The 21,688-nt window shown below is 50.0% G+C and overlaps 1 protein-coding gene across 14 annotated transcripts in view; it reads right to left on the bottom strand.

The window, feature by feature from the left end:
* The window catches only part of ERI3 (ERI1 exoribonuclease family member 3), a 132,492-nt gene that overhangs the window by 80,523 nt on the left and 30,281 nt on the right, over nucleotides 1-21,688 (bottom strand). For all 14 annotated transcript variants that reach the window (XM_040231379.1, XM_040231376.1, XM_040231372.1 and 11 more), the window contains 3 exons: nucleotides 17,185-17,301; nucleotides 10,409-10,468; nucleotides 5,960-6,051 (listed from right to left, as the gene is read on the bottom strand). In XM_040231379.1, coding sequence (XP_040087313.1) covers nucleotides 5,960-6,051; nucleotides 10,409-10,468; nucleotides 17,185-17,259 — 227 coding nt within the window. In that variant the 5' untranslated portion in view covers nucleotides 17,260-17,301. The remainder of the gene's footprint in view (nucleotides 1-5,959; nucleotides 6,052-10,408; nucleotides 10,469-17,184; nucleotides 17,302-21,688) is intronic.

The raw sequence follows: 21,688 nt of genomic DNA, 5'->3' as shown, positions 1-21,688 counted from the left end.
AATTCTGGAGGACAAGGTGTTGGGAGAAAAAATAACACCTGAGCTTTAAGTTTTAAGGCTTCCTTGATAGCTCAGCAGGTAAAGAATCCACCTGCAGAGGAGGAGACGTGGGTTTGATCCCCGGGTCAGGAAGATTCCTTGGAGGAGAGAATGGCAACCCACTCCATTATTCTTGCCTGAAAAAGCCCATGGACAGAGGAGCCTGGCAGGCTACAGTTGATGGGGTCACAAACAGTCAGACACGACTGAGCAACTAAGCACAAGCTTTAAGGGTATCTAGGTAAGATAGAGAAGAGGAGCTGGATATGAAGGCTCAGAGTTCAAATGGCAGAGGGAACAGATTCCTTTTCTCCAGTGGGATCACTGCTGCATGTTGGTTCCATTTCTCATATAGAGGAAAAGATGAGAAGACAGCGTACAGAGAATAGCTGAAGCTGAGGAATAGATGAGATCACTCCCATAAGTGTGAGTGTGTAGGATAAAAAGAAAAGACAGCTAGGAGAGAGATCAAAGACATGCCAGTAGTTAAGAAACACCAAATTTAAGAGAAAAGGGAAAAAGAATCATAGAAAGGAAAGGGAAGGAAAAAGTCAGAGAAACAGGACACATAAGTAGAGACAAAGAGTGCTTCAAGAAGGAGGAAGTAGGCTGATGAAAGATGCCCAGAGGGCCCAGGATGACCCCCAGCAAGCCTTTCAAACTTCACCTACACATCCCACGAGATACTGTGTACCCCACAGAGTTCTCCCCGGCATGTGCTTCCTCTGCCATGAGACTTCTCTCCAGGGGACAGCACTCTCTGCTCTCCCACCGTCCTGGCTGCGGGACCCTCTGAAGTCCCTGTTGAGACAGTGTGTATGTGTGCGCGCGTGTGCGCTAAGTCACTTCAACTATATGTGTGTGTGCGCGCATGCACGTGCATGTGCTGTCACTTCAACTGTGTGTGTGTGTGCACGCGCATGCGTGCGTGCGCTGTCACTTCAACTGTATCCAACTCTTTGTGACCCTATGAATGTGTGTGTGTGTGTGCATGCGTGCGTGCGTGCGCGTGAGCTAAGTCGCTTCAACTGTATCCAACTCTTTGTGACCCTATGAACTGTAGCCTGCCAGGCTCCTCTGACAATGGGGTTCTCCAGGCAAAAATACTGCAGAGGGTTGCCATGCTCTCCTCCAGGGGATCTTCCTGACCCAGGGATCAAACCCACATCTCTTGTCTCCTGCATTGGCAGGTGAGTTCTTTACCACAAGTGCCACTGGGAAGCCCAAGCCCCCGTTGAGTATATATCCCCAAATCAAACAGTAAGTAGGATAATTTGAGCAAGTGTCTTTTTTTTTTCAGAGACAATGTTTGTCTGTACTTGAAACAGAAAGGGAGAGCTATGTAGTCTAGAACGGGTTCAATCATCTGAAAAAAAAAAAGGAGTGTGAATTCAGGAGTGACTTTCACAGAGGTGCTTCCACCTGCCTCCTGACTGGGTCTTCTTCATGATGGATTAAGAATAAAATAATACAAAAAATTTCATGTCCGAGTATTGAAGTAACTGAAATAGATCTCATTTTCTTTGGCTAGACAGCGTAGTATTAAGAGCTCTCCCCCAATTGCCATTCTTATAAATTATCATTATATTTTCAAACAGTCTGCTACCCAGGTGGCTGAGTTTTTTGTTGCAAAATATTAGTTCAGATGGTCTCACACAAACTTATGTTAAATGTTAAATATCTTTTGATCTCCAGACTTTCTGGTCCACATCTGCATAGCACCAACAGAGGGGTGTGGTATGCAAATGCCAGCCCTGCACTCACACATTTGGCCTCCAATGGCAGGAAAATGCCCTGCTCCCAAGCTGAGGGGAAGCTGCATGAGGGCCCTCCCGGCAGACCCAGAGTAGACCCCTGGACCCTGCTCCTCCATAGCAGGGTCTGATAACCCTGACCCTCTCCTCCAAAGGGCCTCTACCCCTGAGGCACGGAGGCCCAGGTCCACCCTCATATCAGCTCTTCTTATCCCCCAGCCCTCTCCACAACCCCCAGTCCTCCTGAACTGCTCTTCTTCTTAAACCCACATGCCACTGCGAAACCCTGTGGCCTAGCTTCTAAGCCACCTGTGCTGTTCAGCTGGCAAACCCACATCTCCAAACTACAGGCGAAAAGGTAAGCTCCGCAAAGGCAGCACCTGAGCAGGTGCCAATCCTCACTGCATCTTCCCTGTCCTCTCACCATGCCAAAGACGGAAGCCTTTTACAGAGACAACACAGAGCCTGGATAAGCAGAGGAGAGAGAACATGGTGAAAGAACACTAAGCTCTACAAGGAGCTTCAAGAAACAATAGGTAAGGCAAAGGAAAGGTAGGTCAGGTAGGGAAGGCAAGCTGACCAAGAGCCAAGACTGCTAGTATTGTTTCTTAAAAAGGTTTAGAAGGAAAATGAAATCTGCACCCACTGTATTAAAACCCATCTGAGATGTTAAAGCTGAAACTCCAGTACTTTGGCCACCTTATGCGAAGAGTTGACTCATTGGAAAAGACTCTGATGCTGGGAGGGATTGGGGGCAGGAGGAGAAGGGGACGACCGAGGATGAGATGGCTGGATGGCATCACAGACTCGATGGACGTGAGTCTGAGTGAACTCCGGGAGTTAGTGATGGACAGGGAGGCCTGGCGTGCTGTGATTCATGGGGTCGCAAAGAGTCGGACACGACTGAGCGACGGAACTGAACTGAGCGGAATCTGTGACGACAGCATCAAAACCCACATAAACCTGAGTATCACCCCATTCAGGCTGACAAACGATGGACACAAAATTAATTTGTCAGGATGGGGGGAGATTTCTTTTCTCCAGTGGGATTTCCACTGCCACTTCAGTCCCCATTTCTCAGTGCCACACTAATCAGGCCCTTTCCAACAAAAGTGATGTGAAGCTGGCTGCAGGGAGAGGGAGGCTGGTGGGGGCAGGGGGCGGGGGAAGAGCAATGAGAGGGAGCCGTGGCTCAGAGAGACTAGAGTGGGAAATGAAAATATTTGCTGAGTTCCTTAGACTTAGTTAAATTTGAAAATAGATGTCAAAACAAGAAGTGAGACACATACTAACAAGTTGTTAGGTCAGTTTAACACTACCCTTGTCAGGCTCATCAGCAGGCTTTACCAGGCATGTGAGAAGGTGATGCTTCTGACGAGAGCCATCTGACAAGAGGCTCCGGGAACACGGAGAAGCTGTGCGCCGTCACGCAGCACTGCTTAGGTTTCCTCTCTGGCTGTTTTTATTTTGTTACACATTTAATTAAGAGCCTTCCCAGCAGTTACGCGGAATCCTGCTTCGAAAAGGCGGCCACAGAGCTCTCCTCCCCCTACCCCTGCCACCAGACATCTGACTCCTCCCTGCACTCTCGCTTCCAGAGCTTGGCCGGCCTTCACGAGCCAGACCCACACCAGCTGCCAAAGTCAGCCCCAGTCATCTCTTTTGGAAGCTATGTGGCCTTAAGAATTTGATTATGCCTAGCTGGGTCTACCAATTTGAGCCTCGGGTTTTAATTTGGCTTTGTTTTCTCATCTATAAAAGAGAGACACCACCTCCTACCCAAGAAGACAGGTAGGAGGACTGAGAGACATACGGCATGTGCTCATTAACATTTTTTTAAATTGCACTTTATTACAGTCACTGCCACTTTCAAAAGGGTGTATTGTTTGTATTTGGTCCCTTAATTTCTTATTCCTGATTTGTTATCAATGTATCACTCTTTTTCCTTCCTTTTTATACCCTTGCCCCTTTCTTGTACCATGAGCTACCTCGAGAGCAGAGATGGTGTCTATATTTGCTTGCCTTCTCAGAGGCCCTGGCACTTATGCTGGGGGAACACACTTCAACCTTCCATGCCTAAACAAGTTATAGATTTTAAGATTCTGCCAATCTAACTGGTTGTTTTGCCTTCATCTCCCAACTGATCTAATTTCTTCCATTTAATGAAATTCTTTTGGCATCATAGAGTAGTAATGTTATCATAGAAATATCAACTAAGAAATAAGATCAGAAACATAAAATGTAGTTCTTGAAATTGATGTTAGCTGTCATGTTCACGTTTTTCCTTTTTTCCTCTATTCCCTCACTCCCTTAGTAGTTGAAATGAAAAAGTGAAACAGACTCTCCCCAGGAGGCAAAGGAAAAGAGTAACCCAGAAACTGTGCTCATTAACACCTGATTTTCCTTTTACATGTGCTCTGATTCCCCAGCCTGATCCCTCTTCTTGATGACATCAGTTCCATCAAGATGCAAAGCAGCCTCCTGAGTCACCAAGATTTGTCCAAGGCTCACCATGCTAAGGCTTCCAATGCCAGCCATCCCCTCTCCTTGTCATGGAGAAACCAACCCCAAGCTTCGGAGGCCCAGCCAGAGAGTCCCCAACATCACGCGCAGGAAAGCTCTCACATACGCATATAAGCACACCCATTCACCCCTATCACAGAAGATGCTGAAATTGGGTGTTTGGGACATGAACACGAGAGAGGAAGCCACTGGGAGAGTAGGAGTCTCAGCTAACTAGAGAAACCAGGCCTCTGGCCTGGGCCACACGAGCCCTAGCACCCTGGGTGTCAGCCTGTACCATGCCCCACCCCGGACAGTTTCTCCTGGGTCAGAGCTCCCGCCCCAGCCGTCCCTTCTCACTTGAGTGCTCAGAGCTGCCCAGGATATGGAACACTGTAAACCAGAGCAACAGCATTCTTCCTCCTCACCTTCTCCTCGGAACCCTTCCCTGACTCAGCTCTGCCTCCAGGCACAGCCCCTATTAAGTTCCCCAACAATGAGCGTCATGGGGCGCTCTGGAGCGTGCTTATGCAGTCAGCGCGCGCATATGATCTAAGGCCCGGGGGAGACAGGTGTGCGGGCGAGTATGTGGCCTGGGCCTGCTCTTCCTCCCACCTCACCTAGAGGGTTGGGTCCAACAGCAGGCTGGACAGCCACCCGGGTGCAGAACTTCACCTCAATGCCCAGCAAAAGGCATAAAAAGGATCTTGGTGAGAAAATAATGCCTGAATTGGAAGGAAATGTCACTCCAGAGCCATGACTCCCCACCCCCACCAATACCCCATGCTATGCTCAAAAACTCACACACATACACACACAGAATGCTCGTTGCTGCCTTCAGTCACAAAGAACACAGAGGTATCGATCCTATCAATCCTCAGCAAACAGCGCCCCCCCGCTCCCGACCTCCACCCTGCTTTTGTTCCCTGGGGACTTTCTGAAGCCAAGTATCCATGAGGGTAGACAAGAGGCAGAAGTGTCAACCCAGCAAAGGAACCAGCCCTGTCTTCCAGAACTGGGGCAGGATCAGGAGACAAAGGAGAAAAAGCAGTGGGGACAAGGGAGGAAAAGAGGAGGCTGGTGACCCGGCAGCAGCATCCCTCTCCCATCCCCACCCTGGGCTCTCTGGGGGATCATCAGGGCCTCACATCCCACATGAGAGCCTAACATAGCATCATGGTTAGGAAGATGGACCCTGGAGCCAGGTTGCCTGGGTCTTAATTCTGGCTCTGTGTGTCCCTGGACAAGATACTTAACCTCTCTGCGCCTGAATGTCTTCATCTATAAAATAGGAATAATAAGAGTCCCAAGGGTTAGTAAATGAGTCACTATTTTTAAAGCATTTAGAAGAATAAATACTATGTACTTAGTTTAGAAGAAAATTAAAGACCCTCTTTTAACACCTTTCTTTCAGGGCAGTAACGTGTAGCCCACAATAGGAAGAGCTCTCCCAGCACAGGTAAGACGGCAACAGCAGGGCTGGAAAGGTCCATCCAGAGGCAGAAGGCAGAGCTCCCAGCCCTTGTTCTGCCCAGGCAGCCCCCAGATCCAAGGACTGCCTGACCCAGCTGCCCTGTAGGCTTGGACATTTGAGACTGTGAAAGGCAAAACCTGGTCCCGCAGGCTCCAAGCGCTGTCAGCAAAGGAGTCCTGCTCATACTCACATGACTTTTAAGTCCCAGTCTCCACAGGTGACAAAAATTGACTTGACGTTTGGATCTAAGAGGCCTTCCTTCGCCATCCACTCATCGACCCTCTGAAAAGTACACAACAAGAACAGATGAGATTTTCCTTTTTTTTTTTTCCTGAGTCTCTGAAGAGCCACAACAGTGAAACGCAGATAAGCTGCTTGTAATCAGAGCAAGAGAAAACTGTAATCTTATCCTACCACAGCTCCACTCTGGGCTCTCAGCCTTGGCTCAGAACTATGGAGGCCCTTGCAGGATGATCCCTGCAGGCAGATCCCACAAGCCCAAGTGCTGGAGGGGTGGGGGTGGGGGCAGGGAGCCCCTCCACTCTCCCAGAGCCTGGCAGCCCACCCTGGACAGGATAAGGACAGAAGCCAGTAGGTCAGTCCAAATACCTCTGGTCCTCAAACAAAGGTACTGCCTAGCACAGACACAGGCTGGCCTGGACCATGAGAACAGGCTGGAAGGAGGGCCCCAAGCAGGGAACTCCATAGGATCGTTCGCTTGTTTAGTCATTCCACCCTCCCACCAAATATTTACTAACCAAATGTATTAATTTACTTATTCTCCAAATGAAGGTCAAGTTAACTTTCACCAAGAGGCTAGCAGAAGAGGCTCCTCTGCCGGGCTGTAGCCCCATTCTGACAACTGGGAGAGCACAGCCTGCTCCAGTCGCTAGAAATTCATCAACTGGACCCAGAATCTATATTTTTCTCCTCCTGGTTGGGGATTCAAATTCAGCAGAATCTTTTGAAGGCTGAGCTCAACTCCTAGACAGAGAAAGAAACTGCTCCTAAACACACTTTAAGTCTTTCTTCCCCTTCATCCCTTGGATCCGTTTTATTATTTGCACTCACACTGCAAGTACAAACACTAAAATCAGTATATAACGAGAGAATTACCATAAAGCATTCACGAAGCAGTGCCTACTTTTCAGAAGATCCCAGGCATGGGGCAAGAGTGCAGCAGATCACACCGCTGTGCCTCTCACACAGGAGGATTATTTTTAAAGGCTATATCACACAGTTGTTAGAAACTCGGGATTGAAAAATCAGACACATCTGGGTTCTAACCTTGGCTCTTCCGTATCCTGGCTGTGTCACTGATGGCAAGTCATTTAAAAGTCATTTAACCCCTCTGAACTTCAGTTTCCTTCATCTATAAAACGAGGTAGGATGACTAACCTTACAGGGTTGTTTTGCGAATTATATGTGATAATGGATTAAATGCCTACCTAAAAATAGACAGTAGGCTGGGAAGGCGAGGAAGACAGATTATCTTAATACAATGTAACAGAGGCATCAATGGAGAAGCACCCAGGATGCCATCCGACCAAGAAGAGGTGGAGGCCAGCCCCACCTTTCACAGGGAAAGGCCTCAGAAAGGCTGTATAAAGATGCCTGAACTCATGGCTGGGTGGCTGAGTTTGCCTGACAGCTTGGAACACAGGACAGGAGGCAAAGGCACAGACATTCTGCATCTGAGAAGCAATTGTCTGTTTAAAGTCTGCCTTTCCCACCAGACTATCAGCACCATGAAGGCAGGGGCTCTTAGGTGACTTATTCACTGTCCTAACCCCTAACCGAGCACAGTCCCTTCTCAATCTCTTGAGATATGAGTAAGAAGTAATGTGACTGGAGTTCTGCAGTGACTGAAAGGAAGGGCAGGAACTGAGGCTGGGGGAGGCCAGACTGTGACGGCCTTGTGTACCCAGCAGATAATGGACAGCCCATGATAACCCTGGGCTTCCTGGATCCTCAGAGGTTCTGGAGGTCTGGCCCAGCTGAAGCAGTCCTGGAGCAGGGCCGAGGGTCCCATGCAGTTTCATGGCTACGGCAGCCCTACCTCCTGGGACATCAGGGCCAGACTGCAGACCCTCTTCACAATCTGCACCCCAGAGCATCCTCTTCAGTGCAAGGGTCTCCCTGGCAGCTAAATTCTGGACCTTCCACTGCTGAATGTGTGTCTCCCAGGCCACTCTGGCCCCAGCCCTTGCACGGACACACACGCACACATACACATGCATGCACACATGCATCCTTTCCCTAGGGTGACCTAAAGAAAATGAGGAAGACATTATGTAAGAAAAGAGGTAAGGCAAACCTGGAGCTCCCTAAGTCAGCTAATCTCGCTCCGGTTCACTGGCCTTAAATCCCCAAGGTAAGTGCCCCACCTGCTAGGGGGCTCCCCAACGCCCCAACTCCTGAGCAGTGGTCCTGGAAAAGAGAGCAGGACAGGACAGGACTGTCAGGAGGCAACGCCCAGCAAGACCAGGCCTCTACCATGGGAAGCACTCGCTGCTCCTTGGAAGCTTAGGGCCAAGGCCATTCACTCATGCAGCAGGTATTCAGTGAGCAGCTTCTGCTACGAGGCTGTCCAGGGAAGTCATGTGTTTGGAATCAGGCCTGTCCTTTTCCTTCCCTTCTCTGTTTGAATGGAGAGATGGTTGGACGGACCACCAAGACAACCCACAGTAGCTAGCCTTCCTGACTACTGAAGGTGTGGAGAAGCCTAGTCTGAGATCGGCAAGAACAAATGTGTTGAACAAACACCCATCTGGCCATCTGCTCAAGGCCTTGGTTAGGATGAGAACTAGCTCCTCAGCTCTTTAACCAGCTCAGGGCTCATGGGAAAAAGTGGAGCCCAGTCTGGTCTCCTCGAGCCCCCAGAGACTCCCTCAATGCGAGCAATCTCCCCTCTTCACCCACAAAGTACACTGAGACTGGGTGAGACGCAGACTCCTCTGAGCACCCTGTTTCAGGGTTGGCTCGGGGTCAGCAGGGGAAAGCCTCCTGAAGACCAACCTCCCCCTCAACCAGCACCACCCAGGAGAAAACTCCATAACCTCAACAGCCCTGGTTTGGTACTGGCCCAGAAAAAGCATCTTCCTCCCAAGATCCCAGCCAGAGACACTCCAGGGAAAAGCTGCCTGTCCCCTGGCCTCGCTCTGGGATGCTGGCTGAAGACAGGGACAGAAGGGTCCCCTCTTTCTCCTTGAGTCTGGTCTTGGAGAGAGCAGTCCAGGGTGAGGAGACCCCTTAGTCATAAGGGTGAATCTCCCCACCCAAGAAGAGGGTCAGTGGGGCTGGGAGACACCTCAGAGCTCATCTTCTCCCAACCCTTCAAGAGCCTGACCAGCCACAGAGCCTGGGCCTGCATGCTCCCTGGGACTGGAAACATACTCGGCTGCTGGGTGAGCCTGGACCTGTCTCTCTGGCCCTGGTTCCACCCTGAGGAGCCCCAGGAAACTCAGTCTGCATGTCTCTCCTCCATGGGACAGGCCCTCTGGACTCAAGAAAAAGATCTTCCTCCCTGCCACCACCCTACTCCCTCCAGCATACATGTGCTCTGCTGTCCTCCCAGACACACGGCTTGCTCCTGTGATCAGGGCAGAGCTTGGGGCTTGCTGCTCTTGCTGCTGCTGCTGCTGCTAAGTCGCTTCAGTCGTGTCCGACTCTGTGCGACCCATTAGATGGAAGCCCACCAGGCTCCCCCGTCCCTGGGATTCTCCGGGCAAGAACACTGGAGTGGGTTGCTCTTAAGGATAAATAAAGCACCTAATGCGATCCACAGGCTTTTTCTCCTCTCCCCTCCCCCTAGAGAAGGAAGTTCCGGGGGCGGGGATACGGGGGGGGCTCTCTCTCTCTCTCTCTCTCTCTGAAAACCCCAGGCCAGTGGGGGTGGGAGATGAGCTGAGGCCAAGCACGGCTTCCCGACTCCCTCAGGTTGGAGCATAAGAAGCGCGTCTTAACCTTTTCCAGCTCCCCAAGGAGAACATCCCAGAAGTGTGGTCTCTGCCAAGGGTTCTAAAGCCTTTAATTTGATTTTCCTCACATAGGCAATTGTTGTAATTATTCTGATTAGGAATCATTACCCCGTGCAGCCTCCGCACCCCTGACAGGCACAATGCATCCAGCGGCAAGCTGCAGTGGGGCAGGCGGGCCGGCCGCACCTCCTGGAGGAGCTGACAGCAAACAAAAGCCATCAATGGGGAGTTCTGGGCGAGTTAATGAAGTGCTCACATGCCACAAGAAGCCAACACTAAAGCTAAACAAAAACACCTCCAGTCCCCAGGGCCGCCCACAGTGCCGCAGCTCGGCTCCCCTGCTCCCAGCCTCCCGGCACAGGCTGCCCGATAGTCGCTGGAGCCACCGGCCAGCAACAGCCTCAGGCTGCGAGCAGGCGGGGCCTCCACCGACTCCCGGGGGCGCGCGGACATCTTGTCAGTAACCCTGACGGGAACAGCTGGAGATGACAGATCAATGGTTCAATACTCTCAACAGCATGTCACTGATGTGACAGCAAATGTTATTCTAATCAAGCCATAATCATAGTCAAATTACACGGCTACATTCTCAGGAGGGGAGGGAGGGGAAGGCGGCAGGAAGGGGTCAGAGGTCAGGAATTAAAGGTCACTCAACCTACCTCCAGCACTTGCTGCAGGCTTGGCTGACCATCCACCATGGCTTGAATAATCCCGGTGAGCTGAAAGGAAAGAGAAATAGCCTATGGGTGGAAACCAGGGACGCAGGGACTCAAAGCTGGACTGGAGTCTTTTCTGTTTTCCTCCTTCTACAGTAAAAGCCTCTGACCTGCACAGCTGTAGGCTCCAAACCTGGCAGAAGCCTTGGGGATCACGTACCCCCACAACTTCCTGCCCCGAGATGGGGGCAAGGGCTGGATCTCAGACCTGTTTTCAGCTTTCATGTTGCAGAAAATCTGATTTTACACATCTTTTGTATTCAGTAGGTGCAATAACTCCTCCCGAATTACTGTGCTAGTAGTCCGCCAGGCTCCTCTGTCCATGGGGATTCTCCAGGCAAGAATACTGGAGTGGGCTGCCATGCCCTCCTCCAGGGAATCTTCCCAACCCAGGGATCAAATCCAGGTCTCCCCCATTGCAGGCAGATTCTTTACCAGCTGAGCCATCAAGGAAGCTATCAAGGCTTTAGTTTTCACGTAGGCTGAGGGATCTTTCCAACCCAGGGATTGAACCCAGGTCTCCCGCATTGCAGGTGAGTTCTTTACCATCTGAGTCACCAGGGAAGCCCAAGAATACTAGAGTGGGTAGCCTATGCCTTCTGCAGGGGAACTTGCTGACCTGGAAATCGAACCAGGGTCTCCTGCACTGCAGGCAGATTCTTTAGCAGCTGAGCTACCTGGGAAGCCCAAGTAAATTCACCTCCAGGCTCCTTAGGAGTTCCTGCAGAACTCAGGGAATGCCCGCACATGGGACCAGCACCTCTAGTTCCAAGTCCCCCTTTCTCTGAGCCTCGGTGTCCAGCACTTCCCGCTCTGCACCAGTCAAGGGCCAGGGTGCCCCCCAGGCATCCACCCTTCACCCTGCATTCCTGGGCCCTCGATACCAGCTGGCCAAGCAGGAAACTGGCACCTTCAGCAGAGGAAAAAACCTACAAACCTAGTCTAGAGGATTTCTCACTCAAGGGCCTCTGCTCCACCCAGGTCAGGCCTAGGTTCCAACCAGCTTGGTGCTTTGGTCTGCTTTATTTTGAAGTGGAAAATATCCCTCAAGTACAGACTAGAGAGGCTGCCTTCACGGCCTGCAGCAGGAGGCCCCTGCACAGACGTGGACCCAGCTGGAAATCACCATGGCCAGCATGCCCCCGGCCACTTCCAGACAGAGTAGCATCTCAGGCCTGCTTGGAAACTTCTCTTTTTTTTTAAGTGTGGGGGGTGGGGATTAAACTCCAATTAAACTATAATTATGTGTAATGAATACCAAATACCCAACTCACACAAACCGCTGGCTCTAAGAGGGAAGGTTATTTTCTCATAGCGACTTACACGGAATGGTAATACACACCTTTTAGGGAAGAAATTTTCATTTTAAGAACGCTGAGTTCCTCTAGGTGGGTTTCTGTAGTTCATCAAGTCATTATTAGGTGGTATTTTAAGGAAGTGTAAGGACACAGCCACTCTATTTTATATTCCAGAAACTGTTTTTATATTAATCTGTATTTTAATTGGGTAACAGCTGCTGCCTACAGACTTCCCATGGTCTAAAAGGAAAATAAATTAGAAAGATTAACTACACTGTTGTTTCGCGAGGCTTTAACCCACAGCATGCCCACCCGGCTGGCACTTCTACACCCTTTCCTTGCTTGGAAGACCAAAGAACTGCCCAGCAGAGGGAGGGCCTGAGCCAAAGAGAAGAAAAGGTGGTCCCTTGAGGGCTCGGGTGGGGATAGGGAAGAGCCCCAGGTTTGTGGCTTTCATCGTGGAGTGCTGAGACTTCTCCTTCCATTCAGTCAGCATCTACTGCTGGAAAGGCTGGGCCCCACTCAAGCAAGCAGGAATCCAGCAGTGAAGAAAGGCATGACAACCCTGCCATTGTGGAATCTGAGTTCTTGGCAGCCCAGTCCTGGCCCAGTCCAGTCGGCACCCAGAGCCAACTGAGCAGGCGGGGCCCTGTGTTTTGTCTCGGCAGGGTCTGGAGCAGGCCTGTTGCCAACTCCAGGTCCCACAGCCAGATGACTGGTTGCACCCACTACTGCCCTTTCTCGCCCAGCTTCTCTCCTGCTAGGTTCTCCTAGGGCTGAGTCACATCCCCAAGCCTGGCGCTGGGGCTTTGGATCAGGACAATCCTGGAAAAGAGGGCACAGAGCCACCTGTCAGGGAAAGCCCCAGGGTCTGCTCACAGTCTCGTGTCCAGTCTGAGTTTCCCAAGGCAAGGTTGGGCCTCCTCCTCTTGGCTCCCACCAAGTGTCACTCAGATGAACTCTGAAGGGCTTCCAGAAAATCCCTCTTACACAGGAGACCAACAGCATCCTTGCCAAGAACCCTCACTCCTTGGAGATGGGACTGAGGTCAGCACCTGCCCTAGGTCCCAGGAAAAGCACAACATCGAAAACAGCCACCGAGGTGTTGACCTGCGGGGTCTCTCACCAAAGACTAGGCCCGCCTCCTGACACTGTCGGGTGCAGGGGTGCAGATGGCCTCCAGAATTCTGGGGCTTTCTCACACTCCCCCGCAGTGGTCAGCAATCCTAGAATCATCAGACTGGGAGGAGCCTAGTGAGCTTGGCTTCCTCTCTCCATGTTTCCCAAACCGCCTGTGGTCCAAGGCATGGCTTACAGCTTACAGCTAAGGGACTTGAACTCAACCCCCAGAGACACAGGGGCTTGAGGAACAGGCCTCGATCCCCTGCATTAACGCCTCCAACAATGGACCACATCTGATCAGCTCTGTCAAGGCACTCGATGAAGATGGTGGAGGGTGAAATTTAAGAAGTCAATCCCCGTACCTGATACCGACAACCTATAAGACATACCAGAAACTGTGAGGAAGAAAGAAAATATAATAAAATACATACTGGGAAGTGATACCTTAGGCCTAACCTAAATCTTTCACGCTGCTATTTAAGCCCATTCCCACTTGAGTTAATATGTTGGTAAAAAGCTTTCACATTCTCACAATGAAAGGTACTAGAGCAAAGCCAAGTATTTATTAAGCTGAGAACCAGGGCTCACAGGCTAAACAGAGCTCAGAGACCTTAACCACTTAAAGCAGGAGAGGTGAGAGGAAGGATTAATGTGTGCTCTGTGGCTCCTTTCACTGAGGGATTACAGATTAACTCCCGCTTCCCCAGACTCAGAAACCACAAGGCGAGGGGCTTCTGACCCTGACTGATAACGTAACTGGTGACTGAGATCCCCTACCCGCACCAGAGCTCTGTCTGGGGACGAGTGGGCTTCCTCGTTCGTAAATACGGGCAACTACAGGAAGCAGCCCTGGATGCTCGCTGCCAATAGCATGTCAGCATCCAGTGCTTTCTCCCTTCACAGTTTATCTCCAGCACAATCGTATTCTGACACCAAGATAGTTTGTTGATTACATAAGCACTTGTCTCTGGTGTGCAATCTGATAATCAGACCCACTCTTTCTCCTCAGACAAAGAGACCAATAAATCTCACCCTTTACAAGTACAGGTGCAAGACAAAGCCCTTTACTGGCATTTAGCAAAATGGGTATTTTTTCCTAGTTTGTTTTTTTTCCATAGTGACAACAATAACAAAAAGGACTGCACGTGGTCAGGGACTGTGCAGCAGCCCAGCTGCTACAGGCAGAGACGTAATGAGCTGGAGTGGATTCTAGAGGTGGTAGGAAAGGGCTTGGGAAGGAAGAAAACACACCCCCATCCTGTTTCTGTCAGAACATCTCCAGGCAGCCTATCAACTGGGACTAAGAAAGGACCTCAAGAAGGCTAATGACATGTTCATCACTCAGAGCAGTGAGAGTGTCTGCACGCGGGCTGCAGATTCACTCAAGGCAGAACCCCTCTTCTGGCTGCCCGGCGCTGAGCCTGTCTCTCTCCTAACACAAGCATGTGCTCGCGCGTGCACACACATGGCCAGGGTTCTTTAAAGAAAAACTTCTGGTCCAAGAGAGAAAATCCTCCCGGAGGACCTGCTTAGAAAAATCTGGAGGTTTGGGGTTGTTCCTTACCCTTACCAATGAAAGATTCCTTGTGGCTGGAATGATCTCACCCTTCCCCGTCCGCAAAGGCACATTCTGCCAGACTGGATGAGGTCTCAGAAGGACAGCCCCATCCTGGGTCTGTGCCTCCCTTGGCATTACAGTCCATCTAGTACGAAGACAGGGCGATATCTAGATGACCTGAGGTTTTTCAAAGAAGACGTTACTTACTCAAAAGAGCAGTGAGCAGTACAGCTACCCTGGGGGGAGGCAGGCTGTGGTAGAAAAACTCCTTGACACCAGCCACTTGAGGAACATGGATTTTTACTTGGCGCCAGGCCCTAAGGATAGGACCGACAGGGATCACATCTAGTTTCTGCCATCAAGGAGCTCACAGTCTAGTGAGGAGATGGACAAATGACTGCAGTATAACGTATCTGACGGTGCCGTGCCGGGTTGAGCACGGCCCAGCCTGGGCTCAGTGAAGGTTTCCCAGAGAAGGTGACCCTGAGCAGAGTGCTGGAGGACAAGCAGGAGGGCAGGCGGGGCACACAGGCAGAAGGACCATCGTGTGTAGAGACAGACTGTGGAAAGTGAGGGGGAGATGAAGCAGGGAGATCTGAGGCTAGATGAAAAAGCAGGGACCAGGCCAGGGAGGAGTTCTGAGCTCTGGGAGCCTGAGAAAGGACGGCAGAATCCATGCCTACAGCAGAGTCACAGCCTCGCTTCAGAGCAGGCTTCATAAGGAGGATCCTATGCCACCCAGCCCACTACCCTCCAAATTATGTATGCGTGTCCCTCGGTGAGACTTTCCAGAAAAAAAACCATCTCTCATCAGAGTCTTGCAATCCCTTCTCCCCTCCCTCAAAAGAGAAGCAGTAGCAACTTTGCTCTGAAAAATCCCCGTTTCCCAATATCCTCAAGCGTCCACTCCTGCCCAGAGCTGAGCTCCAGCAATGCTCCGTTCCACCCCTAAACAAGTACCAGCTTCCTCCAATTTAGGCCTGCCTGTGGACGTCAGGCAGTGAGCTGGAACTGGAGGCCCCAAGGGGGAGGCCACACACAGAAAGGAGGAAGGAAAAGATAAGGGGACACTACACTTTCAGGCCAGTGGAGGGCTCAAGAACCTGGCTAGTTTCAGGAAAGTCTTCCCTTTCCTTCCCTTCCCTTCCCATAAGGAAGGGGATTTTCATCATCATTAAAGTGACGATTTTTTCCCAAAGGGGGAAACAGGACAGATTAGCGCCCCCTAGTGGTACAGGTAATTCCCAGGGGAATGAGGGGAGACACAAGAGCCTCATCACCATTGGTTGGAACAACAAAAGGCTGGAGAGACTAGACACCTTGGCAGTTGGATACCTACAACAAAAGGCCCACCTGGGGCATTGGCATCAAGGCTAGGAGCTCAAGACCTCATATCTGGGCTAAATTAGTATCAGAGACCACTGAGCTCCCCAACCAGCACAGGCAGGCACTTCCCCAACCCCCTCCACACCAAAGGGATTGTTTGGGGATTACTTGAGAACTTCTGTCCTCCTGATTCACTCATATGGAGAAAGCAGGTCCCTGGATGATGGCACAAAGTCTCTAATGTACTCTCACCCAAAATGCTAGTTGTTCAGTCGCAAAATCATGTCCAACTCCTTGCAACCCCATGACCTGCAGCACGCCGGGCTTCCCCATCCTTCATTATCTCCCAGAGTTTGCTCAAACTCAGGTCCATTGAGTTAGTGATGCTATCTCATCCTCTGCTGCCCCCTTCTCCTCTTGCCCTCAATCTTTTCCCAGCATCAGCTTCTTTTCAAATGAGTCAGTTTTTCGTATCAGGTGGCCAAAGGATTGGAGCTTCAGCTTCAGCATCAGTCCTTCTAATGAATATTCAGGGTTGATTTTCTTCAGGATTGACTGGTTTGATCGCCTTGCTTTCACGTTTTCCCAGGATCTCTGCTACCACACACACTTGGCTCATGATTCCACCACCCCAGTACAGAGCATATAACATGACGCACCACAGGGAAAAGCAGCCACAGAAGGCTTCTTCATACAGTCCTGAGAGTCAGACTCTTCTGGGGCACCTCCTCTCTGCCAATGGCCCTTCTGAGCCCCTAGCAAGCGCCGAGATCTCAGTCCCAGTTTCAAAATCCATAAAATGGGGCCACACTAATCTGTTGGCAAGGTGGCCAAGTACAGAAGCAGCCTAGGATAAGGATAAAGACATCTCCGCATTGGCCATGCTGTCCTCATACCCAACTTGGACTGCCCATCTCTTTCCTTAGTGATAGCGCTGTGCTTCCCACAAACTCCATCAATGCTTCACAGAGCACCACTTCATTCAAGGACAGAAAAACATCACCAGACAGCTAAGAAAGCCTCTACATAACCAAGAAGCTGAAATCTTCACCTCCTGCCAAGGACCCTAAGGGGAAATGGAACTGAAAAGAAGCTGAACCCTAGAGGCACCACCCGACTCCTAGACTCCAAGTGCCTGGTTTACCAGGAAAGGTAGGCATGACGAGGAAGGGAAAGTGTCAGGGAAGCCGGGAATCACTACAGGGAAGAGTGAATCACTACTCTCCCTGGGTTCCCCGATGACCACAGTGATCCAAGGGGAGTGGCAGACTTTGTAAAAAGCCAACTGCTGGGCCCAATGTGTACCTGCCTTAACCACTGAGAAGACCTATGCTTTCCCTAAGCAGCCGGTATAGAGCACCAATGATCCCCAAGCTCCTGTCCCAGCAGCACCTGCCGCTAGCCAGGGCCCTTACCTCTGTACAGAAGGGAGTAAGCTGTGGATGGACTACAGGCTGGACATACATGTGAAAGGTAGACTCAATCTCCATGGTCCGGCCATTTAGCTTCAGGATGGGGAACTCGATGATTTCCTGGAATGGCAAAGGCACAGAAAAGGAAGAATCAGTTGTTTTTTTCTAAACTAACCATCTCAAACAACTCAGAATCAAGAACGGGGGAGTGTTTTGGACTCATTAGCTCCTGCCAGGTCAAACTGAAGACTGTGAGTGAGAAGATGCCAGCTCAGTTATAATCCTGAGCCTCCCACAGTTAACGTCCTCACAGGTTCCAGGGACCCGACACACACTCCACCCCCATGGTCTCTGGGAAGGGGAAGAACACAGTGGGAGCATCTGGCCCTGTTCCCCCCCACCCCTGGTTCTCCAGCAGGGGTCTGCTCACTCCAGCCCCTAAAAGGAGAACCCCTTTCCTCCTGCCTGGGTCCCTTCCCTGGAAGGGGCCTAAGTCTCCAGCCACATAGATAACCAGCCATCAGACTAATGCACAGACCTCTGTGCATGAAGTTTAAACACAGCCAACGAGTTTCGTTAGCTTTTACAAAAAGAAAAAAAAAAAAAAACAGAGAGAGAGAGATAAGCAGTAAGTAAAGTCAAAGGAGCCAAAGACGATACTGAAGAGGAGAAACCTGAGTAAGAGTATTAAGAGCTAGTGCCTCCCACCTTTCTCTCAGGCAGCACATCCACCCCTCAGCGTTGGCCCCCCCATAACTCAATCGCTTAGCCAGCCCTTCCCAGTCCACTGGAACGTAATGGAAGAGAACGAGGAGGAGTGACAATTTGTTTGGTGTCTCTAAGATTAATTTGTCTCCGTTATTTAATAGAGATGCACAGCACCAAGGTCCTGGTGTGCAAACAGGCTTGCAGCATGCCGACTGTGCAGCCCGCTTCATACATCGCTCCTGGGAAGGGAGGAACACGCCAGAGCGGGGGGGAGAGGGCTGGAGAGAGCACGCACGCGCCGGAGAGACGAGGGGAAGCCAGGAGAGAGAATAAAAAAAATTATTGCTTTTTAATATTCAAAAACAGTTTGCAAAATTTAATCAAAGCAGAGGAAAAGCTAACATTTTTACCACTTTGACATTTTTATTAGTGCTTTCATAAATTTTTAAAACATGAATGGAATTAGTTTACAACACACACACACACAAAAACTGCCCTGAAAACATCTGGAAGAGACAAATAGGAAATAATAAAAAAAATAAATAAAAGCAAAATCCTCCGAGTAAAATTAGCATGTGAAAGAGGCCTCCACTGCAGAGACAGGAGGGAGGCTTTGCCCACTCAGTGGCCCCTGCAGTCAGCTCCAGTAGCATCCTTTCCCCAGATCACCCATTCTGCTGAGGACCTTTCCAGCATCACTAAAATCAAGGCAAATTGGTTCTCTCCAGGGACAGCCCAGAGAAACAACACAGAAGCCGCTGACACCTGACTGCATTCAGGAAATGGATGAGTGGGGAGACGGAAGGAGCAATGGCCTATCTCCCTGATATTCCAGGACGGCCTGGTGTCTCCCCACCAAACACACCTGCTCTATGGGATTCGTTTTTCAAGCATCTTTATCCAACAGATCACAGCAGGACTGAAGACCAAACCAAGGCAGCCAGATTTCATGACAGAGAAATTCAAAGCTTCTGGCTGCCTGGGTTCCCTGGGCTGCCCCAAGGATGGGGAAGCTGGCAGGAGCCCCTAGAGACAGGAAGGGCGGAAAAATTAAGACTGAGGCAGAGGAGGAGAGGAGAGGAGGCCCAGGCTGCTGCTTAAACTAAGTGGTGCCTCTCCTCCCAGAGTACCACAGGGTAGGCCAGAGAGGAGAGTTTGGCTCTGAAAAACAAAACACACACACACACAAAGTACACACCGGCCCCCTTGAAAAATCAGATACCCAATATTTCCAGACTCTAACTCTGAGGTGGGGCTCATCTGAGTTAGGCTCGTTTCTGATATATCCTTTCTCTGCCACTAAGCAGAAGAAACACTTCTCCAACGGAAAGAGCTCCATAGCCTGGTGGGTTTGGCAGCCCTGGTGTCTAAGGAAACAAATACAGCCAGCTCCTCACTAACAATGTTAGCTGGGCCCACAATGAAATTTAACCTGTGACACAACTGTACTTTTCATTTAAACTTTCATTTGGAGAGAAGCAGTGTTTGGAGACCTGCAGTTTGTCCTGCTAATAAAGACAAGTGTTGGGACCTTTAAGGATGCCATTCGTCTCTGGCTTTTATTAAATTCAATTTTCTTAAGCCCATGATACATTATGAAATTAGGAGTTGACATTCCTCTGGAAACAAAAATATCTATCAAACATAAATAGAAAAAAACCCCTCTATTACCAAGAATTTATGGCTTAAAGTTGATCTCTTTCCACTTTTTTACAAGCACATGGTTTGTTTTAGAGATCTGAAATGTTATTATAGATCCAGAATTTTATTAGTATTTATTGTAAAATAGTAAGCGCTTCAGCTCCCGCTCTGACCAGCACCGAGTCAGCATTCCCAGTAGACACTCTTAAAACTTGGCCTTTGGGTTTCCCTACTGCAGCTCAATCCTTCCTGCCACTGGCTTCCTCGCCCCTGGGGAAATGGAGCCAACCTAAGCGCTCACACTCAAAATCACCCTCCCAGAGAGGGGGAACAAGTCAGCCTTGGCTCTTTATGAAGAGCGGTAACCCCTCTGAAATGTCTGCGGGCCAGCATGCAGCAGATTGGACCTATCCTAAACACCTCTCCAATGTTGTTTGGCCATCAGCCAAGCCTTCTCTCCAAGACCAAGAACAAGGCCAATCTCAGAACATGACTTTGCAGGGGTCCTACCTCAGCACCACCATCAGCTACTGTAACAACGACCTTACACACTGGCATATTTTGAGCCACGGAAGATGCAAAAGAGGAACTTCTGATAGAAGACCCTTTGGGGAATTAGAACAAAAAGGATTTCATTTAGCTACTTCTAACCTTTCCATACTGCCCAGACAAGCCCAGAACCTCAAAGCACTGTTCTCAACAGCCCATTCATGGGAGAGGACCCCCAGTCTGTACCAGCTGACAAAACTCTGCAGCCTGTACACCTAGGGTAGGCCAAACACTTCATAAGTTTTCAGCTGATAATGATCAGAGAGGGAACCCCAAAGCTATAGGCTGATCACATTCATTCCACCCAAAGCTTATGAAGATGTCCCTAAGTGGCAACTTCTAGGGGCAGCTGTTCGGATCATGAACCTGTTATTCTGCCCTTCCTCCTTTGCCCTCCCTCAATTTCCTCATTCCCCTTGGACAAAGTTTTGTTTAAAGGAACAGCTGAGTGTCTGCTTGTGTAAAGGCAGCACCATGAAGGAAAGAAGAACTGGTTTGTGTTTAACAGCCCTCTTTTCAAGCCCTAATAGTAATTTCACAATTCCTTACTTCTGTATGATGTTTGCATCCAATTAAACTACCTGAGCATCTACTCTGTATGGGACTCTGGTCAGGTTGTGGGAGTGTGATTTAGAGATAAGATGTGGTCTGCTTTGGAGGAGTACATGAACCAGAGAGCAAAAGAGCAAATGACGAACAATGCACTACGAGAAGTATCTTAATGGAGCAACATACCCAGGGTTATGCTTTTTATTATACGTTTTCAAATACATCTTCTCATCTTACCCTTTTTAATCCTGGAAGGTAAGTCATATTGTCATCATCATCAGGTCATAAACAAATACTATTAAGCACCTACTATTTACCAGGCAGGGGCTGGGTGTAGACACAAAGGCAAATACAATGTGATGCGTCTCCTCTCTCCGAAGTGCTGGGAGCCTGGGCAAGGGGTAGTGAGGAGCTGGCCCCAACACCTTCAGAGACAAACACAAGATGGAATCATTTCATTCTTCCCATTCCATCTAGTCAAGGCTATGGTTTCTCCAGTGGTCATGTATGGATGTGAGAGTTGGACTGTGAAGAAGGCTGAGCGCCGAAGAATTGATGCTTTTGAACTGTGGTGTTGGAGAAGACTCTTGAGAGTCCCTTGGACTGCAAGGAGATCCAACCAGTCCATTCTGAAGGAGATCAGCCCTGGGATTTCTTTGGAAGGACTGATGCTAAAGCTGAAACTCCAGTACTTTGGCCACCTCATGCAAAGAGTTGACTCATTGGAAAAGACTCTGATGCTGGGAGGGATTGGGGGCAGGAGGAGAAGGGGACGACCGAGGATGAGATGGCTGGATGGCATCACTGACTCAATGGACATGAGTCTGAGTGAACTCCGGGAGTTGGTGATGGACAGGGAGGCCTGGTGTGCTGCAATTCACAGGGTTGCAAAGAGTCGGACACAACTGAGTGACTGAACTGAACTGATGTGGTAGACAGTTAGAACTGGACATGGAACAACAGACTGGTTCCAAATTGGGAAGGAGCACGCTAAGGCTGTACATTGTCACCCTGCTTATCTAACTTCCATGCAGAGTACATCATGCAAAATGCTGGCTGG

Source organism: Oryx dammah, unplaced genomic scaffold (genome assembly GCF_014754425.2).
Source record: "Oryx dammah isolate SB20612 unplaced genomic scaffold, SCBI_Odam_1.1 HiC_scaffold_28, whole genome shotgun sequence".
NCBI classification, from domain to species: Eukaryota; Metazoa; Chordata; class Mammalia; order Artiodactyla; family Bovidae; genus Oryx; species Oryx dammah.
Note: the sequence above shows the minus strand (reverse complement) of the source record. Positions and strands in the feature narration are given on the sequence as shown.